We start from the raw sequence: 19,693 nt of genomic DNA, 5'->3' as shown, positions 1-19,693 counted from the left end.
GGTAGGATATGATATCTCATAGAGGGACATTGATATTAAAGCTTCAGTCTGTTTTTGTTTTCACCTTGAGAAGGCATAGTAACTCCGTGCTATAGGAATAGAAGCATTATGCTAATGAGAGCTTGCCCTGTGAAGAATACATTTGCTGTTGGAAAACATTTTGGCTTCCGCCTTGGGAGCTAATTGAGTACTCTGACAATGCAGTGCCTGGCTGGTTCGCGTACACACAGGGGTGGAAAATTCAATTTCGCAGCAGGTTCAGAGCACTCTGCGAGAAGAAGCGAAAGAAAAAGTGGTGCCTGGATTAAAGAGTCTGAGCTGGCTCTGTTGCGTCGTGTCTGGCTCAGTGGGTATATTCTTTTCATTACGGTGCTGTGTTTTATTGTTTTATTGACCAGCTGACAGTGAGACTGAACATGTAAAAATACAGTACAGTGGCTGTCAAAGGTTATTTAAACTGCATTTTAGAGCACTACATTTAAATGTCAAGTGCCTTAATTGTACATTTTCCACAAACATGGAAAATGCAAATGATTCACAGGTCTTTAAGAGACTACATAACATAACACAGCACACTGTATATTTAGTATGCAACTGGGGAAGTTGCAATATTTATTGGAACTTGATTTGAATATTTCTATAAATACAGCAACATGATATACAGTATACATTTGAAGTAGGTTAAAAGTAGGATAAAAAATATTTTATCATTATCAACTCTATAATATATAGTGTGCTGGCCATTTTATCATATTATATGTTCATAAATACCACAGCCTCCACATACTTGATTTACTTTTTTTTTTTAACTAATCAAGATGGGATTGTTATTGATCCGTTTTTTGCTTTTTCAGTCACCGGCTGAACCAACCCTTCACGCACCACAGCAGTGTGTTAAACATCACAAACAATGAATGCAATAAATGGAGCCTGCCACAACAAACACTGAGGGTCCACCACCTATTTAAGGAGCTACTAATTTGAAAGCTCTTCAAGCATAATGGGAGTCCTAATTAAAGCTTTATTTAAGGCCAGCCCATTGGAAAGGTTTCTAATTAAGCCCCTATATGTTAAATATTGCCAGTCGCAATTGTACGACAAGTACACAGATACACAGTGTTTGCCTAATTAGAGCAGTCGGGGAATTGTCATTTGGATCAAAGTGACGTCAGATTAAACACAAAATCTGAAACGGAATGAGTAAATCTCAGCGAGAGCTCAATGCACCCAGCACCAGGATTAAGTCCATCACTATGACCCCTTCATGCTGTCTCAACTTGTGTGACGGTATCTGAGTATATATTGCGGCTGGCAGAAGACCCCAGCTGGTGCCGCTGGCCTCAGACCTTAACCCTCCCACAGCAATGGGGTCGGCTCTGGTCGTAGAGCATTGCACTTTATGCCTTTCTTGCTGACACAGCACAGACAGCAGTTCCAGTGACATGTCATAGTACAGCCTAAAGAAAACTAGTCAGAAAAAAAATAAAAAAATAAATCTAGTTAGTCCACATTACATCCAAAAGAACAACCACAAATACACATGGACGGGCAGAGCGAGCACAATTTGTAGACTTTGGAACAAAACTTTACAAATTACATTATTATGGCTCAAAATGTACTGTGTATTTGGGAGTTTTTAGTTCAGAGCTGATCTGTTGATCAGGATGTTGAGGAAACAGAAAACAAAAAAAAAGATTTGAACATAGAGAAGAAAGCTGCAGAAGAGGATGTTGGGAAGGAAAACAAATGCACTTTGAAGGTAGGGTTACAACACACTTGGGACAGCCTGGAGATTTCTCATTGTCATCAACATAGACATGCCCTTGATCAAAGATACACGCTGCCCCCATTGTTTGGAGCAGAGATGGAGGGAAATACTTCCTGCAGTGCTCCGAAATACAGATAAATCTATTTGTATCAACCCACTTTGAAAGAAACACACTTGAATCAAGTTCTTGTCTGACAAATTAAAATCTGTTAAAAGACCAAAGTGCTGTTTTGTGCACATCCATTCTAGGCCCTGAACACAGTCAAAAGCTGAATTTTCCAACAAAACATAACGCTCCTGTTTCTTGTTTGATGGAATACTTTGAACCGATTAACTATGCTGTTTTGTTCTGCCATTATAATTACTCGCAAAGCCAAGCCCAGATTCGAATTTGCATTATAATGTGGAGAAAGAACACTTTCACTTGAGCCTACGCTTCTAGAGTTTGTTGCGAGATAGGAGGGAAATTGGCTTGGAGGCATCATGGCGCTCGGTCTCTCGCTAAATGACTCTTAATTTAGGGAGGCCTTTTCTCCTGTTGAATACCTAGCAATTAGCATTTGATGCTAGAGGTGGTATAGATTGTACTTTGGTGAAACAGTGGGACTGTAGAGCCTGTGGAGGAGAGGATGAGTGATGTTAATTTCAGTATGGGGGTGGTCAGCCGTGGGAGGAAGTTGAGATGGCAGGCTTTTTTTTTTTTACATTTTTAGCCAGCGAGCAGTATTTGCTCTATACCTGGTTTTATTGAGGGCATAACTGGCAGCGATTCCCTATCTCTCGTCTCATTTGCACTTTAGGCCAAAGATTTTTCTATGTGGGCAGCCGTCGGTATTGTTAATGATGCTGCCCTTCTGCTATATACCAACAAGTCTGCGGTACTTCTCCGAGTGGCAGCAAGAGATGGATAGCGGAAGATGGAGAGCAAGTGGGGCATCTCGGAGCAGCAAGGGTCCCCCCCCCCCCTCGAACAAAGAACACGAGTTCATCTTTTAGTCTGGTGAATGACAGGCCTGTGTGGCACGGTAGTCTGCTATTTTATCTAGAGGGTTCGGAGGTCCTTGGCATTTCTTCCACAAACAGCAGCGGTAATAAACCCGCCAGGCCTGCAAGTGCGCTGATGTGCTGTATGTTCATGTCCCCATAATAGGGACAGATCCATACATTCGCAACTTAAAAATTTAAGCTTGTGTCCCACTTTTTTTTTCTTTTCTTCTTCTTATATGTGTCTGAGAGAGAAATAAAAGTAAAGAGAGATAAACATAAAGCCAGCATCCCTCAAACTGTCTGCTCTCGTCTTCCCCTTAAGACACAGTACTCTGCCATCAGTCATCTATTTGCTTCACTGTCACACAGGCATATGTTAGAGTTGTCCTGTCATGTTGCATTTGGTGAACTTTAAGCTCGCCCTGACCTGCTTTATGTCGCCGCGGGGAGAAGAAGCTGTGGGGTGGGATGATGGGAGGGAGGCTGGTGTGCAGTGTCCCGGCATGAGTCTCAAGGGTAAGGTATAAGTAAGTGCACACGGGATATGCAGTCATGTTAATACTTACATGTTGCTATTTATTTCATTTTTTTGCCGTCATCCCATGCTCCCTTAGCATGCTCTGGTTCAGTTTCCTAACTCTCACTCCAGCCGTGTGACTTAATCAGTCTGACAGACTCTGGGTGCCTGGGGAAAGTCTTTCTCTCTCCGCAGTCCCCTTTCTCCTCAAGTTTACGCTCTCTGTGACAAACTCATTCTGGCACCTTTCGAAATGCAGTGCTCTCCGTTGGACGGCTCTCGGTGGTCTCTTCACACTCACACACACACACATGCATACGCAAACCCACGACGAAGTCCGCAAACTCTTAAGTATATGCCGCAAACAAACGGATATATATGTGGATACGCAGATTCAAGACTTTGCTCAGACTTGATAATACAACCAACAGGAGTGAAAACAAACAAACAGACAGACAAACAAAGCAGGATGTACATGAAACACTTATCATGTCTCACAGTAGTTAATGATATAAAACAAGAAATATAATAACCCCTTCATTCCATAAGTTCTTATTATTAAACAATTGTTGAAGAAGCGGTGTTTCTTCTCATTGGTTTATTGTGACTTAGTGGGATATTTAATTAGATTTCATTCGAGTCTCAGGGTGGAGGATCTCTCAAGTTCTTTTTCAACAGTCACTATGAGAGCGATGGGATTGTGCATCGGTGAGGATGCCAGGTAGAAATGGATTGAGTCCAATACATTCTGGCTGACAAAGTAGGCTAGACAAAACTTCAGCTTGTGGTCACGGACTTCCCTGCAGGGCTCAGATGCCTCACTTCTTAATTCAGCAACACAAGAGTATTTTCAGTTTTTGAACAGCCAAATGGTACTCTTGCTACCTTTTATCTCCCAGACAGAAAGCTTTTCTAAAAGACTGCACATAATTCAGTAAGAGACATTATGCTGCAAATATACTTTTGTATTATACAATCAAACGCATTAAAAGATATGTATGAGTATGAATATGAATGAGTATGAATCTTTTTTTAAAAAGTGTTGTGGATTAAGAGAGCAGTGTCTATTGTGTCTGAGTGCGATGTCACGCCACTGAAGGGCCCAAAAAGCAAAGGCCCAGTAATCTCTGAAGATATCACAGAAAGATGGAAAACAAAGAGGTTTGCACAGCATCGCGTTAAACAACTTCACCTGACTTTTAACATCCCACTGTGCCAAATTATAATAGTGAGCAAGTAGTGCTTCAGTGAGCTTTACCTGCGTTTTTATCAATGGATCAGGCTCAACCATGACTCACACTTGATTGCTATGATTTTCATTGGCAATGTTTTCATTGTGTCCAAAACAGTTTTTGCTTTCTTTCAACTTGCATTGAACAGCACTAATTCTGCAACTCGTATTCCCAGTTCTGGCGAGGTTAATTCTTATTTGTAGGACTCTTTTACCTTTTATAGTTCAGTTCATTGTACTTCTTTCTGCCATTGGCTTTTTCCCTCATGGACAAAGTGGAGTGGACTTGAAAGCAGAGCGCTCTCTGACCTGCCTTTCTTTTGAAAGTCTAGATGGACAGCTTTCATACTGATAGTGCCTGACAAACATTTCCCCTGACATACCATTTCACCTGCTTCCATCTCTTGTCGTTCTCTTCCACATGCCTAAGCTTTTTAACAACATAGGCTTCCAGGCTTTCTCTGGCTTGGCTGAATTGATGGAGGAAAGGTCCTTCAGAGCAGAACAATCTGCAGCATTGTTTTCTGGGGGGCAAAACAAGGGGATATGGGAGGGGTTAAGGCAATGGGAGAGGACACTTTTGGAGTTCGATGCATGGTGTTTTATGTCTGCTGAGGGATTCTCACATTATTCTCCATTTTGAACAGAAGTAATAATGAGAACAAAACAATTCCTATCTTTCAAAGTGGCAATTTGCCCATTTAATGCTTATGTTATGTGGGCCTGACATCCTTTCATGCACTCTCTTTGTGCTAATTTCATCCTTTTTTTCTTTTATTTCCGGGCTGATGATGCTCACTTTATTTCCATTAAGCTTTGTTTGTTCACAGCGATCTGTTGCTGTAATTTATTAGAGCTGTCAGCCTAAATGATGTGGCATGCCGACACGGCCCAGCAAATACTGGCTCCCCCTTTTCTCTGCTCCTTTTATGGAAAGCTGCCCTAGTTTTTGCACAGGGAGGAAGAGGGAAACATTACAATTAAGGTGGCGACATCGACCCCCTGGTGGCCATGCTCAGGGACCAGATGTCCTGTCAGAGAGATGCTGGCCCTTAACTCAAGGGAGCTATGGGTTGAAATCTGGTTCATGTCTCGGTGGGGGGATACCACTGCTCCTGTTCCATCATTAATTCCGGAATAATAGATTCTGGAAGTGGGAGTATCAGCTCTTTTTGTTTCAATTGTGGTCCGCTATTGTTCGAATCAAATGACTGCTTTAATGTATCTGCAGCCAAAAGCCACCTGAACACTGAGAGTGGCACGCATATTGCCACATAGGAGGCTGCAAGACATTAGGGCGGCAAACATTCCAAATTACCTGTTGATGCTTATTCATGCAGTCATACGTTTCTGGTCTGTCAAATCAAAACTCATTGGAAAGAAATAAAATTACACCTTTTCCTAAATTGAATAACTTGGTTAGTAAATTGAATCAAGTTTTTCGCTTTTTTCCCCTCAATTCTGTCTTAACTCCAGTTGTTTGACAGGTGCCCGGCTATCAGCGCTGTTTGAAATGCTTGTCATTTGCCTCATGGGAGGCCTCAGAAGAAATGATACGGCAAAGAGACCCCACAATCTCCACTTTTTCATTTCCAAGCGCAGGATACTGCTTTCCTCTCTCATTTTGTCCTTTTTCTGCTTTTGTACATGGCAGCTGCTGGTTTTTTGAGATAAAAGACACTTGTTTGGCAGTCTTCAAAGAGTCACAGAACTCTAAAAGTCACTTGTATTGCAGTGCCGTTCATTCTCCATTTTATATCCAATATGGAGGTGATGATCAAAAGGATCCGAGCTGAGGGAGAAGCTAAGAGATGTCTGCTTTGGAGTAAACAACAGCAATACCAATTCCCAGACCTGCATGAGGCACCCTTTTAAGGATTGTCCTTCAACTAATCCTTGGCATATCATTCTTTTTATGTTTGAAAAAATATATAGATGCAGGATATAGAGATAGTGAAATTTCTATATTAAGGTTAAAAATAAAGGTTTGATTTCTATAAAGTGATAATTGAATGTAGTTGTGTGTACCTGTTGAATCCTGTGGTCCCCAGCCTCTTTTTTAAGCTTCTGCTCAAAAATGACATACAGATATATGTGCTCCCATCACACATTGCGCAGAAGAAAAATTGTAAAACAAAAATCAAACAGTTACGGGTAGACTCGTATGAAGACTGACAGCAACCTCTAAACCATTAACTCTTCACTCAGTGTGGAGCATACCCATCTGGAGGAGACTCTTCAGGCTGCAGGGATCCAGCATAAATTTATGAGATAGTCTGTCCATGTTTCAGTGGAGGCTGCACTGGAGTTTGTACAGCTGCTCTGACCAAATTGCATTTTTTAATGAAATTGCTGTTAATAATTTAAAGTCATAACCTGGGGAAAGTTTGCGGACCATTCATGCCCAGGTGGCGGGGTGGGGGTGTTGTGTGTGTGTGTGTGTGGGGAGGGGGGATTAGTGAGACCTCGGAACATCTGAACATCCCACAGTGTGTTGCCATGATCATCTTGAGATACCCTGCTGCATTTTTAATGCCCTGCTGTGCTAGTGTCACACAGGCACAGGGACAGGGGCATTGACTCTCCCGAACCCTACCATAGTCAAACATAAGCTTGAGGGTTAACCAAGGGCATTTTTCAAAAATTGTAAACAAGCGTTTCAATTAATTATCGCACAAAGAACTCCACTAGTCTGCCAAACGTACACAAACATTGAGAAGAATCTAGAACCAAAGCTGTTTACAGTGAAATTGGCAAACGATGTCAAGTAATGAAATTAGCATACAACCAAACTGAAAAATAATCACATTTGTGCTTGCTTGCACATATGCACAAATACTGTACTCAGACAACAAATGCACTTGCATTTAGGATTAGGGCTGCCAGACACAGATATGTTTTAATTTCTGACACAAATGCATTTTCTTTTGAGATTAATATATTTATGCTCCTTTTTTTTTCTCCCTTTTTAAAATGTAGTCTTTGTTGTTCTTTATCCTGTTCGGTTTCTCCCCTAAGCACTACACATCCTTGTTTACTGGGGAATGTGTTGTCATTGCTATCATCCATATACTGTTAAGATAACATTGGCTTTCGGCAAATCCTCTAGCCATTCTGGTAAAATGAATAATAATGAGACTTTAATCTAAATGCCACTTTGCAGTCACCCAAATAAGTTAAATTCAAATGTTCTCTCATATATATATATATATATATATATATATATATATATATATATATAATATATACAGAAAATTTTTCTCAGTAAATATTTTTCACATGGAATTTTCACCAGATGTTTTTTAATAACCCAAATATTCTGCTGCATATGTCTAATGGGTCGCACAAAGGAAATGGGATCTACGTTGTAGTCATCCAGAGCACTGCACCACTTGAAACCACAAGATGCTGTGATGACAACCCCAGAGGTTAATGGCACACACACACACACACACACACACACACACACACACACACACACACACACACACACACACACACACACACACACACACACACACACACACACACACACACACACACACACACACACACACACACACACACAGACAAAGGTAAATCACGCTAATGCTACATGGCTAATCGAGCAGAGGCATAGTGTGGTAGTAATAAAATTGCGAAATTAAGCATGTCAGTCTGATCTGACATGTTGCCAGCTGTGCTTTGCAATGATCGCGGTTACATCAGAGACATTGGCCTATTTTTTGAGGATATTAGCACCCTCAACTTTCTGGGAGGGTCATACAACTCTAGAGACCCTCCATACTGGCTTCCTGCTGTTTTAATGATCAAGGATGACTTCATCTATTTACTATACCAATCGTTGCCTGAAGTCCATTCTTTACATGGTCTACTCATCCGTCACTACATGGGTGTTTCTGTAGTAACATTATCGCTTTCGATAAGGCTTCAATAAACTGGCATGGCTTTTAGGGCTCTCTCCCTTGCCACTCTAATCCAATCTCTGATGTGGAGTCTGTTCATCATCATGCACCGCAGGCATTTTCAGTGTCCCTATGCTCTTAGTTGCACAGGAAGTAATGGATGGCCTTGCCCATGGAGCACCCCAAGGCCTTCGGGTTCCTCTTCAACTGTTTGTCTTCAGGTCGTCTCGGATGTCTCTGCACCGTGGTATTTTGATTTGATTAAATCAGGTTTAAAAGGTTAGATACGGAGAGACACAAGGAGTTTGCCCTTCCCAGTACTATGAGCCAGTTCTCTGCCATTTAGCATTGGGCAGTGGCCAAAGGAAAGTGGAAAACTGAAATGACTTCTCTGCTCCTTTGTGATTTGCTCTAATGTCCCCCAGGGATTGAGCAATGACCACTGCGAATTCCCCCAGGATGCCAGCCAGATTGAAACCCCTGCCAACAGATTTGAAAGGATAGCAAATCATTTAAACTCCCCGATGTGCATTAGCATTTTTTTCATTGCCCAGGCCAGCCTCCACAATATTAAATTGCACTTTATAAAATAAAATAAAAATCTGAGTGTGACAAGAGCTCTTCAACTCCTGAATCAGCAAAGTGAATATTGGAGTGGCCACTAAAATATTAATTATAGTTAAATTTCCTTTGTTTACTTTGTCAGCTTCCCAACAGCCACTCGTGGAGTCTTACTAATGAAGAAAAGATTTCAGAAAGAAGAGGTTGTGGCAGTTTGAAAGGTATACTGTGGCAGAGTAGTGAAAAATATATACCCATTGCCTTTAGCTGATACCCGCCTGTGACACCAAAGTATTACTGCATTCAGAAATAGGCCACGTAGTAAATGTGAATCCCACAAGAACCGTTTCAAAGAAACATCAGATGTAGATAGAGGCCTACAATCAATATGGCTATTTTCTTATATTAGGATATATAAATGTTTGAGGATCACATTAAACCTACATTTAGCATGTGATGTAATCTACCAATACTGTGTGTGTGTGTGTGTGTGTGTGTGTGTGTGTGTGTGTGTGTGTGTGTGTGTGTGTGTGTGTGTGTGTGTGTGTGTGTGTGTGTGTGCGCAATGGTTCTCTCAGATGAAGCTTTGCCTCGTAAACAGTTATAATGACATGGAACCACAGGCCTCGCACTCCATTCGCCTGGAGACCAATAGAGGGATTCTTTATCACCGCGCATACCAAGAGCCCAGTGTGAATGAAGACATGGTGTCAAATGCTCCTGCTTTCCCAACAACAAATAGACAAATACGAATGAAAGAAGTTGGCACGGTGCCAACATCGGGGGCTCCGAAAGAGTATTGAGGGGGAGGGGTGGTGTGCATGACATTTTCAGGCTCCACTGCTAACAGTTCGATCCCCACTCATGAATGGCCCTTTCTTCCCAATTGCTTAATTGTCTTAGTGAGACAGGCAGGTGGCTGAAAGTCCCGTTTGGCATCTGCTGAGAAAGAAAAGAAGAAGGAAAAAAAAAAAAAAAAGCCCATGCCCATCTACATGGTGTATGGAAGTTAGCACGGGGGAGGGTGGCAGCTTTAGACGTGTTTCATTCTCTTGGTTGCACCCCCCCCCCCCCCCCCCCCCCCTTGGCCGATTTCAAAAGTTTGGCTTGGATCAAGAGCAAGTTTGTGCTGCTATTGTGTCAGATGTGCTTCGCTGAATAAAACATCTTTTGGTATCAGTGCCAGATCAAATACCCTTTCAAAATGCCATGCCTCTCACCACTGGTGTCTGGTACCATAGAGAGAGCTGTTTTCCTATCCATTTAATAAATGGGAAGCTACTGAGCAGTTCCATTTAGCAATGCTGAGCACAACTTGGATGTATCTACTAAAATGCAAGCACACAAGTAGGGAGGTAGTGCCAGAGGCACATCACTACGTGAGACTGTCCCATACAATAATGTTTTACAACTGTTCCCATGGGTATTCTTTATTATATTGGAGTCCAGGCACATACAACAGCCTGAGGTTTGCTTATAAATGGAGGTACTGTACATACCATCAATTGTCACTTTTTAAAACATGCACAGCAGTGGCGATGGCAGACGGAGACGCATTCACATTCACCCACAGGTGAGACGCTTCTCCCTCCTCAGCATTCGCTTGTACACGTTAAAAGGCTGATTTGCATTTATATTGCCATTCAAGGCTTGTAGTTGTAATTGTAGGGGCTCAGTAGAAGTGCAAAGACACCACACATGCTTTTATGCATAGAGAGAGAGAGAGAGAGAGAGAGTGAAAAAAAAAAAAGAGACAGAGAGAAACAGAAACAGAATCCATGTGAAGTGTCCAGTATGAAAATCTTTTTCCCCAAGGCCATTGTTATGAATCCTTGGCACGAGAGAGTTCGAACTGGTAGAAACAGAGACAGAGATTCGGACTAAACAAGAGCGAGGAGAGCTGGGTAAGTTCCTCCAAGTGTAATATTGGTCTGTCCCAGAAACAAAACAGGGGAAAATCCTTATCAGATCAGCGACCCAATTCCTCAAGTGCCTCCTGCGCTGAGGCACCACGAGCATCTTCAAGTTTCATTTTCTAACACAGTCATGTTCATGCATTGCTCAGCTGGCTTACTAACAAATGCGGACAAGAAACCCGACAGGTTGCGTGACTGCCCTGTGCCATGTTTGCGTGGGGCGCTGCACAGAAAGCACTATCACATACAAAAAAGGAGACCGAATGTTTTGGGAGAACGGTCAACGTATACAAAAGTGTTTTTTACATGCAAGCATATGCCTCACATTGCATGGATGTCACTATCAATCTCAGGAGCTCTGTGAGGTTTTCATGATTTGTGAAACAGTTGTGGTTAATATCTAAAAAAAAAAACAACGGATACAAATGTGTTTTTTAACAATGACAAGGTTAATACAGGTAATGCTCATGAATAGATAAAACAAGCTCATAAATTGAACTTGTACTGAAGTGAGAAGTTTTGATAGATAGCGTGTTGCACATTCATAAAAGTAATTGCTGCAGCATGTAAATTGTGAACTTATTAATAATATTGATAACATTTTCCCCAATGACCCATCGCCCCTATTCCAAACTCGTTCTGAAGAAGTTGTTTCCTCATGCTATTCCACATGAATGGATTGTAATGACGAATGCAACTTTTTACAATGACCGGGCTTCATTTTTGAGGTTATGGTTTATTCACTCCCCTGACTGCAACAGAATAAGCATATTTTTCAAACTGATTATATCTCAGCTCCAATGGATAATGCTTTACACCTGACTTGTTTTTCACATCTTATATTTTCACCAGCATAACCCCATGTTCTTGTTTTCTCATATATATATTTTGGAGACAGATGTTGAGTTAAGTTCACAAACATCGCCCCTGCATGGTAAACAATATGCATTGTAATTGATCGGGGAAGAAAAAAATAAAACACAGATGGACAAAGCACACCTTTCTGTTTAATGTGTTTTCAAGATAGAGTGAACACTTTTTCTTAACCTCTCTACGAATCAACTATAACAACTTGTAAAACCGTATTTGCGAGAAAATGCAACAACTTTTAACTCTGTTTTTTTAGCTTGTAAACAAAACACACGCCCAGACTGACCATTCCGTTCCTATAAATGTGTTAAAAAAAAAAAGATCATAGTAATACTTCTGATTTGCCACGTACTACGGCAAATAGAAAATAACAAATTTGTTGTGGCTACATATTTGGAACTGACCTCTTACATCGGTCATATCACTACAATCAGCCACGGACCCCAGAAGTAAGCTAAGAAAAAAAATAAATAAAAAGCCTTCATAAAAACCTCTTTTGGGAAGATACTGGATTAGCAGAGAAAAAAAAAAACAGAGTCATGCTGAAACCAACATATTTCTTTCAGCCCAGCTGTGCCAGTGTTCGGTCCCCTCGAAGGAAAAAAATAACACAGTATGATCCCCCACAACTAAACACACACAGTCCCGTGGAGCCGCCTTTACTTGGTTTAGCGAGAAAACATAGCCTGTTGTTCCCTGTGCATTAAACTGCAATTTAGAGGCCCTTAATCCATCCCATAATCTGTCACCAAATAAAATCCTGGGGTTAGGGAGGGCTTCCACTGGCTTCACTATATTAAACAACATCGTATCTAAGTCTTTTTTTTTTTTTTTTCTTTTTACCAACTTCTGCTATTATTCTTATTATGTCCCCAAGCCAAAGCCTCAGATGGCTGGAGAGGTGACAATACCCGGCTGAAGAGAGAGGTGCAGCTGCTAACTCCAACTTCACAGGTGACCCAGTGATCGCAACAGCATCTGGTTGAATTGCTTAACACTGCCGCCCAACAGACATGTAATCCGGGATAATGCCCTTTTGCTGAGTGCTCCAATCTGGATAAATTCATCCCAGAGGAATGAGAACTCACAGCAGAGTCTCAGAGAGAGAGAGAGAGAGAGAGAGAGAGAGAGAGAGAGAGAGAGAGAAGGGGGGGATGAAGGGAGATGGGTTGATTGGTTAGCGCTAAAGAAAACTGTAGAGGCTGGGAAAAGGGTCTTCTGGATAAATAATGAAGCCCCGACAGTAAACAGCTTGGTTTTGTTGACAGGCAGACTGACGCCATGGGAGGAAGCCGATCACCGCTTGGTTTTCCAAGAAGACTCAAAACTAATCGTTTTCCTCTCCTTGGCTGACCTGAATCCTGACAGATTTCCATCCGAGCTGAAGCCTTCATCCAAACTCTGACGTTCACTTACATACTGCATTTCAAATTTGGTAGTTAACTGAAAGAAAAAAAAAAAAAAGAAAAAAAAAAAACAAACAAACTGGTCGGTCACTAAAATAACATCCCGTTTGTATGTGTCAATTTGTAAATATATTGATTTAAAAAGAAAAACATAAATGCGAGAAATAACAAATCTTTATCATTTCAAACGCTGGGACTTACAAGTTCCAGCTGACCAGCGGAAGCCTCTTAGATTATTTATTCATATGTTTACTTATTACCATAAATATCCGTCAGGGCACCCGGCTCTGAGGGATTACAGTGGGCTTAATCTATCGTGGCACAGAAATGAGCAGGGGTCACAGCGGCTGAGGTGACTTAAGCTGGCTAGCCTTGATGGGACATGCAGCACAAACAAGAAAACAAACTGCGTGCCACCCATCATGAACCAATGACATCACTCGTCATTCACTGTCTGACTCTTAGGCATATGGTGAGTGGGAAGGTCAGAAGACCAGGACAAGGGCGCTTTCTTAAAATAAATACATAGTCTGTACCACACTCATATTTGGTTAAGCACACAGTCGATACTCACAACTAATTTAGACTAATCTGTAGTTGGTATTAACATTATTTGCATTAAACGGACAACACACACACAAGTAAAGCTTGTGACAACATGTCGGGAAAAAAAATGTATATCGGCTTCAGCATTTCAACAGGATGGGGATGAATCAATTAATTACTGCTGAGTTATTATAGTCATAATCCATGCATTAGACAGCAGTATATCTTGCTTACAAATAACCATTCATAATAATGAGGCTGGAAATTGGTATTTCTGTTTGAGTTGTATTGCGCAGTGTAATGGGCTGTATTTCTTCCCTTCTTTCCACTCCTTTGGAGAAGCGAGAATGATTTCTTCGTCTATAAAAAATCCACACATCCAAACATGACATTGGAAAGACATTTAATTATACTTTGGTTGAGAAATATGTATCAAAGCCTGCCGTCCATGAAAAGCGGATTTAGAGTCGTCAGACAGCAGTTAATAGACAGCAGTAAATGAAATAGAGGCTGTTGGGGGTACTAAGACATGCTTTCCAGGACTAAGGAAGAGCTTAGTCTGGCTGGGTGGCAAAATCAGGAGTTCTGACGTGAGATATATGAGGGGGTGGGAGATAATGATGGTGACTGAGAGAGCGAGAGGAAAGGAGGGGGATGAGGCAGGAGATTTTAAGAAGATTGGGATTTCATTCCCATGCTGCAGCGCTGCCCCTAGTGGGGAGAAACTGTCATGAGCGGTAGTAGCCCAAACGAAACAATTTGCACTGACAGTTTGGTTACTAATTTCACGCGGTGTCACTCAGAGAGAGAAAAACTGATTAAAAATAAAAGAGGCAGACACACACACACAAGGGAGAGAAAAGGAGAAAGGGACTGTACACTTATCACTGACAACATGTGATTTTTTTTCCCGAGCACATTCCCTTCAAAGTCTCACACATCCAGCACAAGACTATTCTTAAACTGCCACTCCGCCATTGTGACATTATGCTATCACATGTTCCATCCATTATAAGCTGGGTACTCAATCACCCTCTCACAAGACAATTTATTCCCCCCAAAATATGGCATGGATATTGAAGAGAAGAGAGAACTGCTCCGAACAGTAGGAGTGAAATGAAGGAGCAGGTGAGGAACCCTGAGAGGTGTTAGACAGCCTGTAGATTGGATGGGAGGAGAAACAGTGAGGAGGTGCTGTGAGAAAGCAAAACGAGGTCCTGGACACGTTTGGCCCGAGGTTGACTTTGCTCCAGGAGACTGTCTCCCAGATCCTCCTGACCGGGCATGTGTCATCTGTCACTCGCTGGAGAGGTGACAGCTAAAGAAAAGGTGTCCGAGATGCGATAACACCACAGTCGGGACGGAGCAGCAGCAGCAGCACACAAGTGCTCTTCCTCTCCTTACCCTCCCTCGCTGTCTCCCCAGCTCCAGACCATTTATTCTTCAAAGTTGAGAGACAAAACAACTGCTTAGTGCCTCTGCGTTTGGACCGACGCTTCCCTCCGCTTTTCTCCCTCTCCCGCTCATTGTCTCATTTTCGCACTCTTTTCTCTCTCGCGGTCTCACCGGATAGCCGCGTCTAAGTACATGACTGTGATGGCCACTGCTCCCCTCTGTCCCCCTGTTCATAAAAACAAGATTGTTTTCCGCAGCTTTCTGCTGACATCGGCTCGACATATAAACAGAGCCGTAATTTGTACAACAACAGTGCGCTTTAGGGAAGCACTTTTTTCGCCCCCCCCCCCCCCCCCCTAGAGGAATGCAAAAACAAGGAAGGTTGTTATCCCCCGTTTACCTGGCAGGGGAAGCGGCATTTTATATTATGGTGGAAACCAACTGTGCTGAAATGCGCAGCAATCACATCTCATTTCAGTGTAGCAATAGCCTCATTCCATTTGGTACTATATGAGATATGGCCTTGGCTGTTCCCAGAAGTGAGGATAAATCTGTGATCATATGGAAATGAAAATGTAGGTGGTTAAAGAACAAACAAATCTAAAAGCACAGTGTGCCGAGTATCAATAAACCTCAAAGGTTCACTTCGAAGTGTGTTGTGGCTGTGTGACGTTACCCACACTCTCCTTTGCAAGAAATGGAAACATGTTAAAGCGTCGACACCGTGAGAAGTCAGCTGTGGATCGAAAACTGAGCAGACGCTTAACGGAGCAGGAAAAGAAGAAACTGATGACAAAGATGCATTTCTGAATCATAGCAAGCACAGATGGTCCAGAAAGGCTTGACAGTGAAATCAGGGAAACAGCAAAGCGGGAACATCAGGAACAGTAGCCTGTGCTGCTCTGTGTTTGATGTACTGTAATTGTCCTGTAATAAAACACACAGAGCGAGAGGGAGAGAGAGAGAGAGAGAGAGAGAGAGAGAGAGAGAGAGAGAGAGAGAGAGAGAGAGAGAGAGAGAGAGAGAGAGAGCGAGGGGAAGAGTTTTCATTGCCCAGACTCCGTCCACTCAATGTCTCAACTTACACAGAGCTCTGTGCACCCTACCTCATGCAGTCACAAGGAAGTAAAGACATCCACACAGACTAAAGCAAACCAAAGAGGTATACTGGTAGAGATATAAGCGTTACTACGCATTTTCAAGGTTTTTCTATTTTTATTTTCTATTCTCTCTCCATTAAAAAACCCATAAAAACATCAGCAATTTAAATGTTTCATCACTGTTGTTGCCTTGTTCAGAAACTCCAAATCCACAGCTGCATTCATTGCTTTAAAAAGCCTTTGCCGTCATACGTTCCCGCAGCTTAACATCAACTTTAAGCTGTCAGTTTACAAATATGTCAACAGATATATCAGTTTAAAACAGACGTTTTGCCTTCGCTGCGCCGCTCATCAACAAATGATTACGACATCCCCTGGGTAAAGAGTGCAGTGACACAAAACGTGAGCAGAAAAACACGCACGTATTCATTCAGCCAGTCAGTGCCTTCCTTGGAATGTAGTCAAGCACGATGGGGTCAAACTTAGAGCATAGGGGTCCACCATGTCACTGACCCTGCAGAGCATGAAGCAGGCTGCACGCGGTGGGCCGGGCATGCTGCCGCAAACTCACAAACAGTCACTGCCTGAACCAGCCCTCCGCGCGTCCGTTGGTCGCACCGACAAGTTTTGCTGTCCTTTAACTCACTTCTATTGTTTTCCAAAGACAACCACCTGGTGGCAAGCGGGGGAAACGGCTAATCCGTCCTCATTCTGTCCACAAACCGCATGTCTAAGAATGAAAATAACAACTGCAGATACTGTCCAAAGGGCTGAAGTTGCCAAGCTGTATTCATGAGTCTACCTTTAGAAGCACTTTACGGTTAACTTTTTCTCCCTGTATTGTTCGGACGAGACGCCCCCCCCCCGCCCCCCTCCCTCTCCCTCCCCTCCCGTGGCTTGGCTCAATGGGAAAGGGCTGTCAGTTCAAAACAATGTGACTCAGGAGTGAACGCTTGACTTGACCGGGCCGGGGTTAAAGGGCTTTGTTTGTGTGTGTCAGCGTGTGTGACAGGAATGTCAAGCCCGCATAGGAAGTAATTAACTTGTCTGGTCTGATGCTATGACAAAACTACTGACAGAGAAACAAATAAAAAAATAAAAAAAACTGAGCAATATAAAAAGAAAGTGGAGGCTTTAAGTGTTGGCTGCAACCTTAAGACGGCTGCGCCGACTTTCGCCTCCCATCCTCTCCCGCATCAGACATCACAGCGCACATGGGAGAGCTATATTAGAAGCAGTTAAAAACACAGATGGTAGCACGAGCTCAGATGTCACCGCAAGAGATGGATTCAGAAACACAGTCCCCAGCCAGCAAGTCACAGAGACGATGGGAAAATTGCAACTTGATCTAGAAAAAACTTACCATGTCCGGAGATCCACAGGAGCAGAAGGACCCAAGGGATCATGACTGGGTAGTGGAGAGGACAAAACCTACGAAAAACAGTAGGCGAGTGTGAAATTGAAGTTGGCAGGCACAAACACATGCACGAGAGGAGACAGTGCTCCTCTGTGCTGCTTGGAGGGGGGGGGGGGGGGGTGATGCTACAGTCCCTCAGTGGTGTCTCCTTTTACCGGTGGAAAGGCTGTCTGTCTTCCGTCCCTCTCCTTTTCTGATTAGTCTTCTTCTTCTTCTTTCTCTCTCTCTCTCTCTGGGTCTTTTCCTCCCTCTCTCTGTGTCACTCTTCAGGAGTAGCCGGGTTGTCAGCTGCGCCTCTTGGTGATGTGAGCACGTAGACTTTCTGTGTCTTTGCTGCTGATTCTGAGAATACACACGCTCTCTCTTTCGCTCTCTCTCTCACTCGCTCGCCCGCTCGCACCGCTTCTCATTGCCCATCCATTCTCGGCGCCTTCAGCCCCTCACTTGCTTCCCCCCTCCTCCTCCTCTCTCTCTCTCTCTCTCTCTCTCTTGCTCCACCACTCACGCAGCAGACACACAGTCAGGGGAGAGGACTCCACATCCAGACTCCTCCCTCCCTCCATCTCTCTGTCTCTCTCTCTCCCTCTCTTTCTCTCCGCCTGTCTGGGTGGCTGTGGATGAGTGTGAGGCTGGGAGGCTGGGGTCCTCACTCTGGGAACGAGAGCTGCCGTGGGAGAAAACCGAGAGGGTGCAGCGCCAATTAGAATGAGAATAGGAGCGAGACCTCTATAGCTCCAAATAACACGGACATCCTCAAACAAAACAAAACAAAACAAAACAAAAAAAAGCAAGAGAGAAAGTTTAAAAAAAGAAAAAAAAAAAAAGGTGCAGTTCCACCCCCTCCTCCTGGTTAAGATCTATGCCTTTTTTTTTGTGGGTTTCGCTGGATGGAACTGTTTGGAATCCGGGAGTCTTTGCAGGGATTGGATAAAGCCCACATTAGCATGCAAGAGCAAAAGCAGTGGCATTCATTAGTACGCAATTGTTATTAGAGGGGAATTGTATTCATTCAGTCACTCACTCGAGGAGCTGTGATGCAAGACGTAACATGCTCAAATGCACTGCCTGCTTACAAACAACTTTTCCTGGTTATGATAGTTAAATATTTATAAGAAAGCTTTTTTCTCTCAAATTTCAGACCAGGTTAAAAATAAAATAAAACAATCAAACAACCTTTGTTTTGTACTATTAGACATAATGTGCTGTAAACTGTTGACTGTCAATTAAACTACTGAAGATGAATTAGCAATTTCTTTTTTTTTTTATGTGGTAAATATAATCCATTTTCCAGGGATTTTTTATTTTTTTTTGTGTTTGTTTAGTTTAACTCTTTCAACAATCTCTTCTTTTAATTAAGAATCTTGTTTGTTTTGCCACACATAATTATGCAACAAATATATGTCAGTGACAGTGCAACGAATTAAGCCTTATTAATACAATACTATAATCCCACTACTTTTGGCAGTCACTAATAGTAACTAATAAAGCATAAAATAATAATTATTAACACTGATGAATATAGATGACCAAAAAGTAAGAAAGAAAGAAAAAAAAAAAAGTAAAGAAGCGGTTCCAACTTCTCTTAATGATATCGAGTTGATTTTGGCCTGGATTGAGATGATCTGTCACACTAAACATACAATTTAAAACGCAACACAATCGTCACATCAGACATGTTGAGCTCAGTGACGGGATCAAACTGCATCTAGAGATCTCCACAAAGAATGGAAGCGTTTTAATAAAAGTGTCATTTGTGATCCACAGTGGGGGGGAAAAAAAATAAAAAATATCTATATATATATATATATATATATATATATATATATATTTAGCTGATTCTCAGAATTTCTACCAGTCAAACTACAATATATTTGGTTATTTGGTGAAATGTCTACATGGCTCCAATTCTGGGATCACTCCTTTCCCGCTGAAACATTGCATCCCCCCTGTCAGTGCTACTGCACAGAGAAACTATCAGCCCACCACCCACTCGTGCTTTACCAGATTTCACAGCAGATGAATCCTCCGACTGGATTCAGAGCTCAGTGGACAAACATATTATATCTTTATATAC

The 19,693-nt window shown here is 42.4% G+C and overlaps 1 protein-coding gene across 2 annotated transcripts in view; it reads right to left on the bottom strand.

Moving 5' to 3' along the window:
- kirrel3b (kirre like nephrin family adhesion molecule 3b) overlaps window positions 1–18,122 on the bottom strand; it is a 160,993-nt gene extending 142,871 nt beyond the window's left edge. For both annotated transcript variants that reach the window (XM_080460468.1, XM_080460469.1), the window contains exons 1-2: window positions 17,775–18,122; window positions 17,566–17,633 (exon numbers count right to left, since the gene is read on the bottom strand). In XM_080460468.1, coding sequence (XP_080316594.1) covers window positions 17,566–17,608 — 43 coding nt within the window. In that variant the 5' untranslated portion in view covers window positions 17,609–17,633; window positions 17,775–18,122. The remainder of the gene's footprint in view (window positions 1–17,565; window positions 17,634–17,774) is intronic.
- Between the last annotated feature and the right edge of the window lie 1,571 nt (window positions 18,123–19,693).

Source organism: Lipophrys pholis (genome assembly GCF_963383615.2).
Source record: "Lipophrys pholis genome assembly, chromosome: 3".
NCBI classification, from domain to species: domain Eukaryota; kingdom Metazoa; phylum Chordata; class Actinopteri; order Blenniiformes; family Blenniidae; genus Lipophrys; species Lipophrys pholis.
Note: the sequence above shows the minus strand (reverse complement) of the source record. Positions and strands in the feature narration are given on the sequence as shown.